The sequence below is a fragment of the Centroberyx affinis genome, unplaced genomic scaffold (genome assembly GCF_046629955.1).
Source record: "Centroberyx affinis isolate AG114_WGS23_722 - 3 ecotype Tasmania unplaced genomic scaffold, CSIRO-AGI_Caff_v1 ptg002853l_1, whole genome shotgun sequence".
In the NCBI taxonomy this organism is placed as follows: Eukaryota; Metazoa; Chordata; class Actinopteri; order Beryciformes; family Berycidae; genus Centroberyx; species Centroberyx affinis.
The window spans coordinates 267,459-284,486 of NW_027280989.1; the positions used below are offsets into that span (position 1 = coordinate 267,459).

The 17,028-nt window shown below is 38.5% G+C and overlaps 2 protein-coding genes across 5 annotated transcripts; one reads left to right on the forward strand and one right to left on the reverse strand.

Moving 5' to 3' along the window:
* Positions 1-3,269: 3,269 nt before the first annotated feature.
* ppcdc (phosphopantothenoylcysteine decarboxylase) lies at positions 3,270-10,954 on the reverse strand. Of its 4 annotated transcripts, XM_071536247.1 has the most exons (5): positions 10,802-10,954; positions 8,053-8,148; positions 7,806-7,934; positions 6,748-6,916; positions 3,270-4,660 (listed from the first exon to the last, which is right to left on the reverse strand). In XM_071536247.1, the coding sequence occupies exons 1-5, from the start codon at positions 10,943-10,945 to the stop codon at positions 4,572-4,574; spliced, it is 627 nt and encodes a 208-aa protein (XP_071392348.1). In that variant the 5' UTR covers positions 10,946-10,954; the 3' UTR covers positions 3,270-4,571. The 4 variants fall into 4 exon arrangements, with proteins under 4 accessions (XP_071392348.1, XP_071392349.1, XP_071392350.1 ...); XM_071536248.1 differs by lacking the exon at positions 8,053-8,148; XM_071536249.1 differs by lacking the exon at positions 7,806-7,934.
* Positions 10,955-11,107: 153 nt separating this feature from the next.
* On the forward strand, positions 11,108-16,994 carry hacd3 (3-hydroxyacyl-CoA dehydratase 3). Its single transcript, XM_071536246.1, is given in 12 exon segments — positions 11,108-11,313; positions 12,577-12,619; positions 12,740-12,813; positions 12,907-13,071; positions 13,636-13,681; positions 14,612-14,722; positions 14,851-14,978; positions 15,129-15,241; positions 15,563-15,669; positions 15,759-15,809; positions 15,812-15,889; positions 15,974-16,994. Coding segments are annotated over 12 exon segments (1,071 nt in total). The 5' UTR covers positions 11,108-11,235; the 3' UTR covers positions 16,051-16,994.
* The last annotated feature ends 34 nt before the right edge of the window (positions 16,995-17,028 follow it).

Consider the following 17,028-nt stretch of genomic DNA (forward strand, 5'->3'; position numbering starts at 1 on the left):
GTTATTCCCTCAAGTTTTTATTTGAACCAGACAGTCCTAAAGGTTGGTTTTCTGTCATTTTTGAGACCAATTCACTCTCTCTCCTTCTCCCACACCCCTGGAATGCAAAACCACATGAAAAAGGACAGAATTGCAGATAATTGTATTTGTGTGTAATATACCCAAGAGGTAAACATAAGTTCTTTAATAAAGACAGTATAAGACAAATGCTTCAATATAGTAATTCCAGCTTATTCCCGAGTGAACCAATGAGGTGTTTACCACTTTTAAATGAGTGAGAGGTAATCAGGTGAGTTCTGGTGACACAGGGAGCAGAGCAGGTGATCTCTCAGGATGCAGTTTCTGATGAAACACTGTGGAGCGTTCCCATGGGCCAGAAACTGGCAGGATGAGCCCAGAGACTGCTCTAGTTACATCAGACAAACGAGGCGCACGCGCACACATACATACACACATACAGACATATTGACACAGAGAGAGAGAGATTATATAGATTTAATGGAATATTTATTCTCTCACGTACATTACAGTATATACATAATGCACAGTGTAACTTGATGACAAGGTTGTTGATTTTAAATACTGATTCAGTAGTCAATATTTATATTTCAACAGCAAATAAATCACCACAGCTGTACACAAAGGAAGTGATGACTCATAAGGCTAGATGTTCACTCTTTTTGGTGTGGAAGTCCAGTTTAGTTCAATGATTGTCATGAACAAGTGTGGAAGAAAATTCAACATATGTATTAACAGCTGAACTGGGTTACCTCAGGGAATGTAAGGTTTCATGATGTATGGTCACCTCACTGTAACCCTTGTGCCATAACTTACTATGCCAGAGGTCTTGTTGTCAGAGTGGCTCCTGGATGTCTCTGAGATGTCTATGGAAGCTCTAACGTAAGACATAACGTGTTGCTTCTACTCTACTTTGGTGACCTGTTCTAATGTCAGCACATTCTGTAGGTCCTTGGAAGATACATAAAGGACTGGTTCAATCTCTTTCTCTTCGAAGAAGTGTATGTAGCCTCCTGCTGTATGCATCTCTTCCTCTCATGAGACTCCTTTTAATAAATATATATTCAAGTAAGACGAACCTCTGACTCCGGAACATTTCTTCAACAAGGAAATCAGTGAATAACCATCACCCTACTTCCGCCATGCCTTAAACTGAGAATGGGATGTTAATGGGGTAATTCCCCATCATTTAATTCAATGACAAAATTTAAATTGGCAATTAAAAAGTAACGAGTCATCCAAGACAGTGAAGCATGATGGGCGGTGTGGTGATGGCTTTGGGCTATTTTGGTTACTCATACTCTAACCTCTGATCCAGTTACTGAGCCAGCATTGTATTCCACACAGTGTCAGACACCTGTAGAAGTAATAGCCTGTTGTATCATTTGTCTTGTTAATCATGTATCATTTGTATCATCATGTATCTTGTGTCATTTGCCTTGCCCCGAATTTCCCCTCGGGGATCAATAAAGTGCATCTTATCTTATCTTAAGTCATTCCTTATCTATATTAGCACTTGTGGGATTGTCTACCAAAAATCAACTTGAGATTCACAGACTTCTCCTGCACGTTTGCCTGGTACTGCACGTAACACAACAAAGTGGTTTAAGAGAGACGAGAGTATGATAATATTGTGAGAGAAAATATCATTTGGGAGACTGTTGAATAAGTTCAGGAAGTAAACACCTTGGTGTTTACTTCCTGAACTTGAAAAGTATATTTTGTCTTGACCAGTGTACTTTTTATAATTTCACATTGCCCCTGAATACAGGCTATCTGAAGTTTTGATGACCTGACCAAAGTTGTGAGGACATGGTGCTTACTCCCATGTGGTTCACCTGCAGATCGCCCACTCCTCCACAGCCCTGTCAAGGCCATGTTCACTCCCCTTAACTGTCTGGCTGATGTAATATTCCTCTATCTTCATAACAGAAGCAAACATCAGCCAATAGCTGCAGGACAAGTTACAGCTCAGGACGGGATGCTTTTTGTATGAGCCAAACACAAGGCACCATGCACTTGCAACCTCAACAGTAACAATGCCCCTGGGTATTTGCAAATCAAATAACCCCTCCTTCCTTGGTTTCCATATGGTATAAGCAGAGATAAACCAAGCCAGATAAAAATGATTTGACTGGATCTAGCTACCTTGACAACAAAAAAAACAAAAGCATCAAAATGTTTACCGAAAACCTGAATGCGTATGCTGATTGTTAAGAACATGACAAAGCTTGTTCATTGCATTTTAATGATCAAATTCACAGTAACAGCGCTGATTTAGATAAGAGCTTTTGTCATTGCAATGCTTCTACAATCTTTTTTTTTTTTTTTTAAATCTGTATGTGGAGTGTTTTGCAATTTTACTCTTCTGCAAAGCTAATGTTATCAACTGTTTTAGTCTCTGGATAAGAATATTAGAGTAATTTATATCTTGACCTCACAAGAACTAGTTAATGTGTCCTGCTGTGTCGTGTCACTTATCCAACATAAACCTGTTGTAAAGGACGTACACTTCCAAGATTGCTGCCAACAAGGTTCACTTCTTCTTTAATCTTGTACTGCCTGCTTTTACCCCCGCCATGATACAAACCACACTGTGTTTCAGTTTTGACATTCTCGTGTCCATTTCCTCTCGACGGTGGACGAGACACATTCCAGACTGGCACTTTCTACTTCGTTAGGAGATGGGGGGTCAGTGAGATAAACATGTCTAACACTGATGTGAACCATGGGTTTCATCACTTTTGACCCTTGATACTCAGAGTCATGGGAAAAAGCACTAAATAAAGTGCATCTACCTCACCTTGGCATCTCTTTAAAGACATGTTAGGCCCCAGTGTTTAAAAGGCAATCCCTTTGGGAAAACAAAGGGATTGCATGAGCTTCTTTGCACAAACAAAAGAAGTGTATATGTTTATTGAGTGTAAATAAGATACTACGGAGCGCAGTAGTACCTTATGTTCATTGAATGTGAGGCATCCATACCTTAGCTGACAACTTTATTACCATGTTATGTGTTGCTGCAATCTGTCAAAGTCCCTTCTGGGGAAAAGAATTTCCGCTGCTTAGTCTCCCATAATTAACCCCTTAGACACCATGACCGCTCCTACAGATTTATAACGGCTTCCACAGACTACAGAATGAGTGGAATCCCAAAAACTGTGCCAATACATTTAGATTAACCCTCATGCAATCTCATAATGAAAAACAAAACACCACATTTCAACCTTTATTTAACAAGGCATGTCCTATTAAGAACAAAAATCTCTTTTACAAGAGTGACTGGGCCAAGAAGGCAGCAGCACATTTACTAACAAGACCAATCCAACCTTTAATAAAATAAACAATTGATATATATTATGTAAAACATTTATTAACAAGCACAGAATTTGTAATAAGCTGCTCAATAAAACCAAAAGTCTAATACAGCTTATTGGTCACTTAAAACAATATATCCTGCTCCCATCACATCAATTGTTAGCTCTTAGGGAGGGAGGATGATTAATGACATCACCAAGCAATAGGAAACTTTCTCCTGAGTCTGACGAGCCATCACTGATGTCAGTGTGACTTTGGGATAAGTAGATATAGATGATAAAAAACAGCCAATCAGGAAAGGGGGGGCACCAACATCATCATTATATGACATCACCAACCAATAGGAAACTCTCTCTTGAGTCCAATGAGCCATCATACATCCCAATGTAGTTCCATAAACAATAGATGATCAAAAACATCCCATGTCAATCAACAGCCAATCATGAAAGGGGGTGGGGCTTAAATAACATAAATTGATAAAAAACTATCTCCTGAGTCATCACTTATATCAGTGTGACTGATCGGATCAATAGATATAGATGATGAAAAGCATCACAAATTTTGTTCTAATTTCTGGGACGGACCAACGGACGATGAAAAAATAGCCAATTGAGGAAGAGGGAGGGGCTTAAATTACATCACTAATTGATAGTGTAATCGAAACTCTTCTCTGAGTGCGATGAGGTATCACTCATGTCAGTGTAGCTTCGGGATTAATAGATAGAGTTGATCAAAAAACAGCCAATCAGCAAAGGGGGTGGGGCTTAAATGACATCACCAATCGATGTGACACTCTCTCAAGTCCAGCGAGCCATCACTCATCTCAATGCAGCTTTGGGATTGCTCTCCTGAGTCCGACGAGCTGTCAATCATGTAAATGCGACTTTGGGATCAACAGATATAGACGATCACAAATCTCAATGCGACTTCAGGATCAATACAGCCAATCATGAAAGGGGGAGGGGCTTAAATCGATGGGAAACTCTCTCCGGGGTTGGACAAACCATCACTCATGTCAGTGCGAGTTGGGGATAAATAGATATAGATGACTACACCAGAAAAAAAATATATATATTTGGGACAGAACGATGGGACTTCTTTCAACAGCTGTTTCAGTCACATTTTTGATACATAATTAACACAAATAATTGCTTCAAGGCACGGAATAAACAATCTTTGTCACATATTTTATTACCTATTGCTCTTTGGGACGGACTGAATATACGATGAGACGATCACGTGTGCTGAGATGACTCATCATATTTCTGGAGATGCTGTTTGACAACATTAACGATAGTTGATACCTCTGCCATCGCCCCTTTACCTGCAACAGACAAACACAAACACCTTCTGTATAGGGAGACATAAAGTATCAATCAGTGGCCTATAAACACTGATTTGCAGAATCAGCCTCCTGATGCTTGGTTACAGTGACTCAGCAGGTGAGGTGAATGGCTTGATGCTAACCACACTACACTGATCTGATCAGAAATCACTGCGTTGATTGATTAGGATGCATTGCATATGAGCATTGTCCATAGCATTGCATAGAATCATATTTATCATATAGGTTTTATAATTAGGAATTCCTATATTTTTATTTTTAATTCATATATTACCTATAATTCCTATATTAATCTTGTACCTTATTTTATTCAATTTTTGATATAGTATTGATTTTGATTGGTTAGTTTATTAAAGTGTCATACACACAAGGTGTCTAGCCCGTTATTAATACAAATAATTACTTTGGGGTATGGAATAGACAATCTGCATCACATATTTATTACCTTTGGAGCGAACTGAATATACGATGAGTTCACATGCGCTGAGACGACTCATCAGGTTTCTGAAGATACATGTTTACAGCTGCTGGGTATCATTTTGTAACATTATCTTAGAGTTAGAAAATGAAAGAATGCACAGCCTGCTGACATCTTTGAAGAGCCACTGAAAAATGTCAGACTTTTTTCCCCCTCATGCAGAAGCACAAATGAACTTGGTGTCCAGTATTTTAGTAATGTAGCTCCGACTGTTACCTTGAGCATGTGAAGGATTGTATTTTCCCCTGCAATTTGTCTGCTTACCAGCCAATAAAATTCACTTGTTTTTCAGGACTTTTCAAAACTCCAGTTGGTCTGTCTTCTCCTTACTTAATCCCATCGTTACTTAGAGTGCTTGATCAGCCAATCCTGTCCTATAGATGGATGTCAACAGAAAAAAGTCCCTAAAGCTACTGTAATTCTTGTCCAAAGCGCATTTCACTTTGCTGCTACTGGCAACTAGAATGGCCTAGAAAAGACAGTGGAACAGGTTGGTTTTATCTCAGAATCTGCCTTCAAGGACTCTCATTACATTCTCTCATTACGCCTAACGCCTGATTATCTCTGAAACCTATTTTCTTACCACACAACAACTACCGCTAAACTAAAATCATTACTAAAGCCTCTGTGCTCTAATGTGTGCTTGTTATCTGTGTGGCTTGTTGTCATATGACGTTTGCCAATGTCATATTGTTTGTTTTACCAGTTTAGACTCACTCTTGTGGTTTTTGACTTGATGACTGCTACGCTATTTATAACCTGCCATTGGACCATTAATGTTATATCATATGCACTGTGGTGCAACATGCTGCCTGTCCACTCTCTTCTTATACCATCTGATCTATTTGTCACCTCATCTATTCTGTGTTGTGTCATTGTCTTTCTCTCGGTTGTGTCTGTTTAGCTCTTCTTCTTTTTATTTAATTTATTTTAATACCAATTACTGCCTTTAAAGAGGCTTTTTGTGTCTTGTGAGACCATCATTGAAAGTATGAATTTGTTCATCTAAAATTAAGTTCAATTAATGAACTCTTAACACTACAGCTGCCAACAGGTCATTTCTTACTTTTTGTGTTTTCAAATATATTTTACTTTATTATGATAAAACCCACTGGCTACAGTCTATGACTTTTCCTAAAATGGGTGTTGTTCAGCATTTCACAAGGCAAAAATTCTTTAAGTGAAAAAAAAATTAGGCATTTATTTATTAGCATTTTAAAATAATGATTAACCCTGTAAATCTTTTTCTTTCAACTTATCTATCAAGACACTAATTAGTAAAAAAAATCCTATGTATTTTTTGGCCTTTGTTTTTTTTTTTATAGATAAGAGCCGGTACATATTTTTAAGCCACCCTGCAAATTTTGTTACTATAGAATGATTATTCAAGTTTTTTTTTTACATTACACATAAAAGATGCTGCTTCTTTTAGACATGTCCACATGAAATAAATACATAACTATTGTGATAGTTCACATTTCTGTGTGAAATCAATGTAATAAAATATGGGGGAAAATAAAAGGAAAACTGACTTATTGGCAGTTTAAGGGGGTGAATGAATCTCGGCTTGTCTGGTATCAATACACACCTTCATCTCCACACACGAGCTTCTTGGAAATGCAGGGGATCTCCACATATCCAAACTCTTTGAGGCTGGCCACCTGCCGGGCGGTGATGGGGTGCTGCCACATGGCTGTGTTCATGGCAGGGCAGAAGAGGAGAGGCCGACTGGTATCCCAGGCTCGTACCACACATGTCTGCCAATGACAAATAATAATCAACCTGAGAATCTTTTTTGAGAATTCAGTTAAATAGACAAATAGGAAAAAAGCCTGCACTCTAATAAGTCCTCATATATGTTTTTGTACTTCAGGTGCACATATGGACTGACGGTCTAGGTCTGAAACGTTTTTTATCAGTGTGTGATTTCCTACGTCTCATACCTGAGAATTCAGATAAGAAATGATCCATGTGTAATATAACAATTTATTATTTATTGTTTAATTGGATTACGATTAGCTTCCCCCTATGTGGTTGCTAGTCTTCCTGGGGTCCATGAACACAAATACACACTGACAACATAGAACGAGCAAAGACAATTATTATATACATGTATGAAATTATAATTTGTGGGAAATCTATGGGCAGAAATATGTGTCACTAGAAACTGAAATTGAATTATTTATATTTGAATTTGAATTGCTCAACGAGTTCTGTGAATCTGCACTCGATTGTTCTTCCTCAACGACCAAGATGTGTGTCTCAGTAAACTGAAACTGAATTGCAAGAACTGAATTTGAATTAGGAGAACTGAATTTGAATTGTGAGAACTGAATACAGTTTCAGAGCAAATTAATTCAATTTCATAATATTACATTCAGTTTCGAGTTTATTGGAATTCAGTTTCAAACTAATAAATTCAATTTCAAATTATGCTATTCAGATTCAGTTTTTCAATGCAATTATTCAGGTTAAACAATACAAATTCAAATTATGTGATTCAAATTCATTTTTTTTAATGCAATTATTCAAGTTGAGCGATCCAAATTCAAATATAAATAATTCAATTTCAGTTTCTAGTGACACATATTTCTGCCCATAGTAATGTGACTATTCACATCCAACCTAATAATTTTATGGTCTCACCAGCAGATTGTCACAAATGCCATTAGAAATCTTTCCAAGAGTGTTGGCATCTAACGGGGCGATGACGAACAGGTCTGCCCAGCGCCGCAGCTCAATGTGCAGCACCGGGTCAGAGCGCTGCGTCCACAGCTACAACAGAGACCAGACAAACAACAAGTGAGACATTCACTTCCTTGCCGGAATGCATGATACCTTAGACTCTCCATTAACAATGGCTTATTAATACATTTGAGAAGTGCATCATTACCTCCCACTCATCCTTGTCATTATAGATTTTCACCGCAACCTCAGCAGGGTTATAGAAGTGCTTGGCATGCTCAGTGGTGACGACTCTGACATCCACCTAGAGCACAAGGGGAGACAGTCACTGGATTTAAAAATTATTTTTTTTAGCACATTTTAGCACATTTTGGTGGTTGAATATGAAAGATGGTATCAGAGCTAGAGATCTCTTTCAGCCAACAAACTGCTTATGGCCAGGGTAGAAGTCTAGTATATATCTGATATGATTTTTTTTTTCCGCCCTCACAGGAAACAGGAAAGACTGTCTTAGGGCTACAAGAGAGTAGGACAGATACTAGCACATGGTAGCAGATATGGGCGAATGTTCAGTTCTATTTCTGCTTGACCTTTCTGCTGCCTAGGACACTGCTGATCACAACATGATGTTGATCATGATATCAGTTTATCGTCTTAGAGATTTTGAGGGGATTACACTACTTTTAATTTGGTTCATATCTTATCTACCAGAGAGAGAGTTCTCTGTTTCCTGCAGCAGTTGTGTATCATGCTCAGCCAAATTTAGCTGTGCAGTACCTCAAGGTTTCATCACAAGTCCTACATGGTTATTCATTTACAAGGGTGGAAGTAACATTACATTTACTCATGTTACTACAATTGAGTAGCTTTTTTGAGTATTTGTATAAGTCAGTAATTTTACTTTTACTTAATTATGTTTTTACTTAAGTATTGTACTTAGCTACATTTTAAATCACATCCATTAGAGTATAATTTTGTTGGCTTTCCATAGCACAATCGTAAATTGGCCAAATGTGGAGCCATTGGCAGTGAACAGTCAATCAACAAAGAAGAGAAGAGTAACCAGGCTTTGCAAGCTTTTTTGTGCACTTTATAAATAATTTTGTAAATAATCTAGTTTGAACTCTGTCCTCTCTGCCTTTTAGAATCGCATGGGAAAAATCACATCTAAAATGTTCCATTTTCTAAAAAGTAACTCAGTAACTTTTACTCAGAATACATTTTAAATTAGGTACTTTTTACTTTTACTTAAGTAGGATTTCAACACTATAGTACTTTCAATTCTACTCAAGTAAAATATCAGCAAAGTAACAGTACTTCTACTTGAGTAGGAAATTTGAGTGCTCTTTCCACCACTGTTCATTAATATATTCTCACTTGGTCACATAATTCACTGACAAAATATTTCTGTATATGAGGTGAGGTGTCAGCTGTCTCTGACTATGAGTTACGTCAGAAAATGGGGATCCTAATAAAGATATCATAATAATAAATAATTTTAAATATATATATATATATATATTTTAATTGCTATGCTGATAAAGCACAACTGTATTTCCCTGTAAAATTCAGTGGTAAAAGTAGTCTTGATACTCTTGCCTTATGTTAGATGTCACAAAACATTTTCCACCTTAATGATGATAAATCTAAAGTTGTCTTGTCACGTTGGGCCTCCAAATGCCTCTTTTTTTTTTTTTTTTTTTTTTACTTCTTTGGCTTCAAATTGATAGCCTACTTAGGGGTTTGCCAAAACTGTTGAATAGACTTTCAAGACTGTAGTGTTATTATTAGCTGTGTTAATTTTACATTCATATACATCTTGTGCTAATTCTGTTCTGCTGAAGAGACTGTGGGAAATTTTGATTCACCTGAACTTGTTAAATGAATGAATACTCAGTATAAAATCCAACATGAGAATGTGTTAGTATCAATGATACGCATAAGTATCCATGATAAGTATATATTCATTTATTAAAAGTCATTATTTTTTTATCAACATAGTAGCACTGCAGGAAATAATGGTGTCTCCGAATGAAGAAAGTGGTTTGCCCAATGCAGACATGAGAGGTCATGTTGACACCATTATTTATGTTCAAAGCATATCTGTAAGGTCAACAATTGAGGGAGTAGACATCATTAATTTTGGTGAAACGGTAGAAAGATCCCGAGACAGGTAAACAATGGTGTGTCGGCAAGGAAGAAAGTTTGGGGGAAGATCAGAAGGAGTGACTTTCCAACTCAGGGTGGGAATGGCATGAAAGAAGATGCATTGAAGAGCTAAGGCAGTTGCTCCATGGACCAGCTCGGTTTACGTGTACTCTGTGTGATTTTGCAGTAAACCTATATCATACTGAACTCTATTGAATCTGTTTGATTATTTGATTACTGAGAAATACGAAGTGTGGTGGAATACCTGAAGACATCTGGCCCAACTGAAGGTTTTTCTCCCACAAGACCCAATGGAACCAGCACTACCAGTCCTCCCTTCATTAGCCTATACTTGATCATTTTGTTAGTATGATTGTTTTGTCCATTTATTCTACTGCATTGTGTAATTTTTTATAAGAAAAGTATTAATAATAATAATCGTTGTTGTTTCTGTTGTTTTATGTATTCCTGCTTAAAAACCGCATCATCTCCATCTAGCGGTTAGATTATACCGTTTATACCGGATTATACGTGGTCTATCAGTAGAGTACTATGTAACAGAGTATGATGGCACGGGACATACGTAACATTAGTTAAATGCAGATTGTAAAAAATAAGCACATCTCTATAGAGCAGTGGTCCTCAAATCCGGACATCTAGGTAGTTTTCAGTCTAGCTGTCAAACCAGGGACTAATTTACACCTAGGACGGCAGGTTAACTACCTGGAAGTAGCACTACTAGTAGTAACAATACTCTGGACCCCGAGGACCGGGTGTGAGGACCGCTGCTACAGAGGAGAGCAGCTCACCCCGGGTAGTTCAAGAAGTTGGGAGACCAAAAGAGGCAGCTTCAGCGCTGCGACGCTTCCTGACACGCCAACAAGGACACGAAATGTGCCACAAGAATTCAGCAAGTCAAATTTTGGACAAGCAGCACGACAGTCTGTCTGCATGTTAGCACATCACCGACAACCACAAGAATATATCCGTGTGTGCTTCCGCAAATTACTTCCCCTTCGCCGCTTCCGTAAACACTGACGGCCAGCCAATCAGATAGGAGGAGACCAACTGCTCTGTCTCATGCACGAGCACGTTGTTGCACTGACAGATGGCGAGCGAGCGCGTTCGCAGAATATTCTGGCTATCTATTGTAGCCTCCTGACCGACTAGCATGTAATTTGGGGACTTTCATTCATTCTCGACTATTATTAATCTGATATCAAGCTGCATTAAACGCCACAATATGACGCTCACACCGCTCGTGTACTGGGCCCAACGCCACGAGGACATTTACCTGCGAGTGGAGCTGATAGACGCACAGGTGAGCTAAATAGTCTGTTGTTCACAAATTGTCTGCGCCCACCTTTCATTATAAAATTGCGTAGGGTAATATTTACCCAACTTAAAGTATTCGAGTGGGTATTAAATGGTGCAAGGGCTTTAGGTTTTTGGAAATACCACGTGACTGCACAATTTGCATATTGGCGATATAGATCCTACAAAGTGGTAGCAGAGACTTTTTTATATTCTCTGGTGATGGCTGTTCTTTAAAGAGCCTAGAGCCAAGGCCTACCATACCACTACCTGTTAGGTTTGAACCCACTAATCCAATTGTGGTGGGGGTTTCTGAAATAAAGAGACTTGAGAAACAAGACAGAGAGTTTCCTTTCTGGTTTATTCGTACGACACACCTGCAAGCGGCACAGACAACCTTCAACAAAGTTTCAGGCTGAATGAGCAACTTCCTCTTCTCTCAGTTGCCTTTTATACATTTCCTACCCCTACTACATCTTCAGAAACAACCAACTCTATTCATATGAAGAGTTCAAAACACGGTCAAACATACAATAAGATAAATAGATCATAAGTATGAAATATGATCTGTCGCAGGAATACATACATCATAAATGACAGGACATACGACAGAACAAGGTTTGCTTGTTACATATGGGTGTAATCAGATAAAAGACCCTTTTGACTAAATTAAAAGCCCCCTTTGAACTGACATCTGGGCCTGGGTCTGGGCATCTGGCCTAGTAGGCCAGAGTCAGCAAAAGGACAAATTTCTTCTGTCATCCTCTTTAATTATAATTATGCTTTGGCTGCATTTTTTCCATCACACCAATATTCAGTTAGGCATTGCTATGCTGATGAGTATCGTCTTACTATCTGTCACACAGGATCAGTCAGTCAGGTATGCATTATTGAAATGAAATAATGTGATATGCTGTCCAGCACAAAGCACTTAAACGCATCTGGGGTCTTCCTCACCAAGGTTTACTTTCACAGTGACAGGGACTAGATCTAAATGTGGGCGGGGATTGTGTGGAACGGTCCACTTCCCGGACTAGGTGGACGGACTATAGATAATTATTCTGATTGGCAATACACTGGCAAGATTTTTTTCTCGTTTGGATGATGCTCATCCTAACTTTAATGTTGTTAAAGTGTTCGTAACTATTAGTCTTTTGGGTTATATTTTTTCAGTCCTTGTTTGATGGTAATGTGGACAGGAGCTAGGCCACTACATCAGTTTTTATTCTATAGGAGGAAATTCAACTAATCTATCTGCTTCCTCTTGCAGAATATAGATGTCAGTGTACATGAAAACGTCCTTCACTTCAGAGGTGAGATCCAGTATTTCTGTAGCACTTGTACTGATGCACATTTGACTCTGAGGGAAAAAAGGGAATTTAAAAGAATGAAGCTAATGATTCATGAACGTTTGTACTTCTGTCTGCCTGCAGCCCAGGGCCGTGGCGCAAAAGGAGAAAATGAATATGCGTTCAGTCTGGAGTTTCATTTGCCGGTGAAGCCACAGGTATGCAGCTGTCTTTAATTGGTTTGTCAAGTTGAGAACAGACATCTACTGTTCCTGTTTGTCACCCTCATGTTGATGAACCTGTGTGCCCAGGTGAGCCATAAGTCCACTCAGCGGCAGGTGAATATCACAGTGAGGAAAGAGCAGCGCGGCTGGTGGGACAGACTGACCTTACAGGAGCGCAAGCCAGTCTTCCTGGCTCCTGACTTCGACCGCTGGCTGGACGAGTCAGATGCTGAGATGGAGATTCGTGAAAAGGTGAGATGAAGGCTGTTTCACCTCAGTGCAACATTTTTACTTTTTAGCTTTTTACACCTTTGTGTGACTTCAAGAACACTTAACCAGTTTTGCTGCCCCAGGTATCTGTATTGTTGCCACTCACTTTTATTATATAAACCTAAGTTGTCCAAAAAGTTATACTAATAACACACATACACAATGGTGTATTTTTCTGTGCTCTTTGTTATTAAGAGGTAATTTTGCTTGTTTGCAATTATTAATATTGAGCCTTTTAAAAAGAACGCTAATGTTGAAGGAAATCATGAATTCATATGCAAGTATGCATGTTCAAAATGGCCAATGAAAGTAAAACATTAGTTACGGTTTATTGTTTATTGTAGATCCCCATTAGTCGACGCACAAGCGACAGACTAGTCTTCCTGGGGTCCATTTAAAATGTCAATACAAGACAGAGGTGACACTAAGATAGTTAAAAAAAAGTTTGAATAGAAGGTGCTGAGAGATTGAAAGAAAATACTAATCAAGAGACGCGACGAAAAATGCAGAACCTGTATAAATATGTTGTCTTTTTTCTTCTCAAAGGAGGAGAGAAAGAACAGGCTGAAGGCTTCAAGGAGTCAAGAGGATGGTGAGTACAAATGATGACATTGTAAAAAAAAAAAAAAAAAAAAAAGGCTGTTTTATCAAGCGGTTTCATCTTGTATTCCAGTTTAAAACACACATTTTTCCTATTTTATTTGAAACAGTGCCAGTGTAATTAACATACTGCTCCAGCCAGTTATTCAGCTCACAGAAAATGTGACATGCTTGAGGGCAAATTCCAGAAATTTCAAAAACAGAGATATGGTTTCCAAGAATTCTTCAAAGCAGTGAAGGCACTGTTTATTTTTAACCCTTTATACATCTAGGAAAAGTCAACTGAGCATGTTGGCTCTTTTTCAGCAGCTCGACAGCAGCTTTTCATTTACTTTACCCACCCACGTTTTTCTCAGCTGGTCTGGAAATTCAAACTAAACTAAACTTCTGGTCACAAACTTGCTTCTCTAACCTCTAAGATACCGCCGCCCCAAGATTTCTTGATGCTAGTGACAATACTTGCCAGTGAAGGAAGATAATGGCACTGACCTAATTCTTTATCAAAAAAATATTTAAAAAAATGTATGGGTTGTCTATTTTGTAAGAAATACACTGACTGGCAAATAAGCTGTTTAATCAACATATTTTTTTGTGTGATTAGAAGATTGATAGTAGTTTCACTGTGTTTTTTATTAGATGATGCAAAACTAGCTTCTGTCCACTAAACATACTTTACCTAATGAGGTAGAAGTATTGGCAGGTACTTTAGAGAACTATATAAATCCTCAACACACAGAGATGAAACTGTGACCAAATATTAGTAACTAGTAACTTGTTCTTAGTTTATTTGCCAAAAAATAGCATATTCTTAATACATGAAAACACTTCAATTGGAAATTTTTGCTGTGGACTAACTTGCAAGCAATTTGTGTGTGCCAGCTGCTTCAATGTTTTCTTTCTTTCTCTTTTGGTCTCCTTTCAGGTTTCATCAGTCTGCAGACTGTGTTTTTGTTCACCTATAACCTGGTCCAGTTCCTCGGCTTCTCCTGGATCTTTTCCAACATGACTGTGCGGCTCTTTATCTTTGGCCAAGGTGAGGAGGCATGGCAGTGCTGTTGCTTAGCATGTTTTGTATTCAATATATCTTTCTTTCATGGATTTCATTTAGTAATGCAAAAACTTCTGAAGACCCATTAAAATACAACACTTTTCTCATTTCAGATTCTCTCTATGACACATTTCACACCATATCGGACGTTATGTTCTTCTGCCAGATATTGGCAGCAGTTGAGGTCCTCAACGCTGCGTTTGGAGTCGTCAGGACAGGTGTTGTTCCAACTCTTATACAGGTACTGGATGTTCATTTGAGTCTTGTCGTATGCGGTCACACCTGCGTTGAACACCTACTATCCTTATCGCCCATGTACTGCCAGTAAATGTCATAATTACCAATTCATTACATCTAGGTGTTACTGTGACTTGTGTTCCTTTATCTCCAGGTGGTTGGAAGGAATTTTATCCTCTTCATCATTTTTGGTAGCTTGGAGGAAATGCACAACAAGCCAGTCGTGTTCTTCGTTTTCTATCTGTGGAGCGCCATTGAGATTTTTAGGTGAGTATGCATCTGCATGCTATTGCTCATGGTGAACACTTGAGTTGGATGATTTAGTAAGGATTAAAGATTGTCCTTTTAGTGGGCATGTCTGAGTCTCAGCACGGTCTCCTGTGTTTCAGTGCAATTTGAAGAATTTCACTGAAAGGACAAGTGAACATAAAGTTCTCCTGCTGAATTGTAGTCTTGTTTTGTATCCTGTTACCTTTAATTGGATTGTAGCCAATAGCTCCTAACATTGGAATCAGTCAACAGTGTGAATGTGAGGCTATTGTGTTTACAGAGTGTGGCTCTTCTCTGAGATTCTATTGTTTCCCTCAGGTATCCATTTTACATGCTGGGCTGTTTCGATATGGAGTGGAAAGCCCTCACGTGGCTGAGGTACACGATCTGGATCCCGCTGTACCCGCTAGGCGTTCTAGCTGAAGGTGAGCTTACGTTTGCTCCTCTGCGTGAAAGATAATTTTTCAAATACCGGTATTAAAAATCCTCCCCCTTGTCTCCCGATCCCGTACAGCTGTTGCAGTGATACAATCCATCGCTATCTTTGATAAGACTAAACTCTTCAGCATTCTCTGCCTAAAGCCATTGGCACCTCCATCAGCTTCTCTCATGTCCTGCACATCTATCTCGTTCTCATGTTTCTGGGTGAGTCTCCACACACACAAACTCCAATCATATAAGTTTCTCAACAAGTGCTACGTTCTAATGGCAGTGTTGTCTTTTTTTCAGGACTATGTATCAACTTCCGCCATCTCTACAAGCAAAGGAAGAGGCGTTTCCGTACCAAGAAGAGGAAAGCAAACTGAGACTCGACATCAACAAAACTCCTCGACACCTCTGCTGCCTGCTTACTGCTGGGACTGTGAATAAAATGAAAGTATTCTCATCTGCCATGCTCCACTCAAATGAGTTCTAGGTCTAATTATGAAGAAGTCCTTTTACTTTTCCACAGCCTGTCCGCTCATTAAAATGACTTAATTCATGGTCGTTGTGAACATCCTACATAAACAATGCAAGTGATCTGCTGCCAGATTTCTCTAATCTTTGGGTTCATATACTGTAGATTAACAGTTGTAAACCATAGAATTTGATAAAGCTTATAATTTTGTTTCTTTTTCTTTTAACCTTGATGGTTGATTTTTTTAATACTGTAGCATCATTTGCTGAATGGATTTCAACAAGCATCGAGGAAGAAAACCTGTTAGTATTATTTAATGTATTGATTGGTGTAAGAATGAAGCAAGCAACAATATTCTGTGAAATGTTCTTATTTCTTATTGTTTCAGATTTGTGAAATGTCACACAAATATCAGGGAAAATGATACAGGTGACTGCTGGAATAAAGAAAACATTGACAAAAAGTGTTTTGGGTGCCACTCCAGATGTTTACTTCGACTGGGACGGCACATCGTCTACATTAGTTTCATGTTCATCAAACCGTTCATGGACCACTAACGAATTGGGGCAGTGTCGTCCTATAAGAGGTCAATCCAGTCAGCATAGAAATGCTTCACCCTAACTTGAAAGTGATCACTCAGACTGGGTTTGTGGCACTTAACTTCCCCTATAATGTAGGACAATTTATCCAACTTGCTTTAAATACAATTTGTATCCCTTATTTACTCTGGTGTTCCTTTATTTTGACAGTCACCTGTATTTTTAATACCAATATTACCAACATTACCAGTCAATCCCCAACCTTCCTGTAAAAGTGGCAGTGGTTTGACACTGAATAAAAATGAAATTTCAACTTGTCAATTTGTGAAAAAGATTCTATTTAAGAA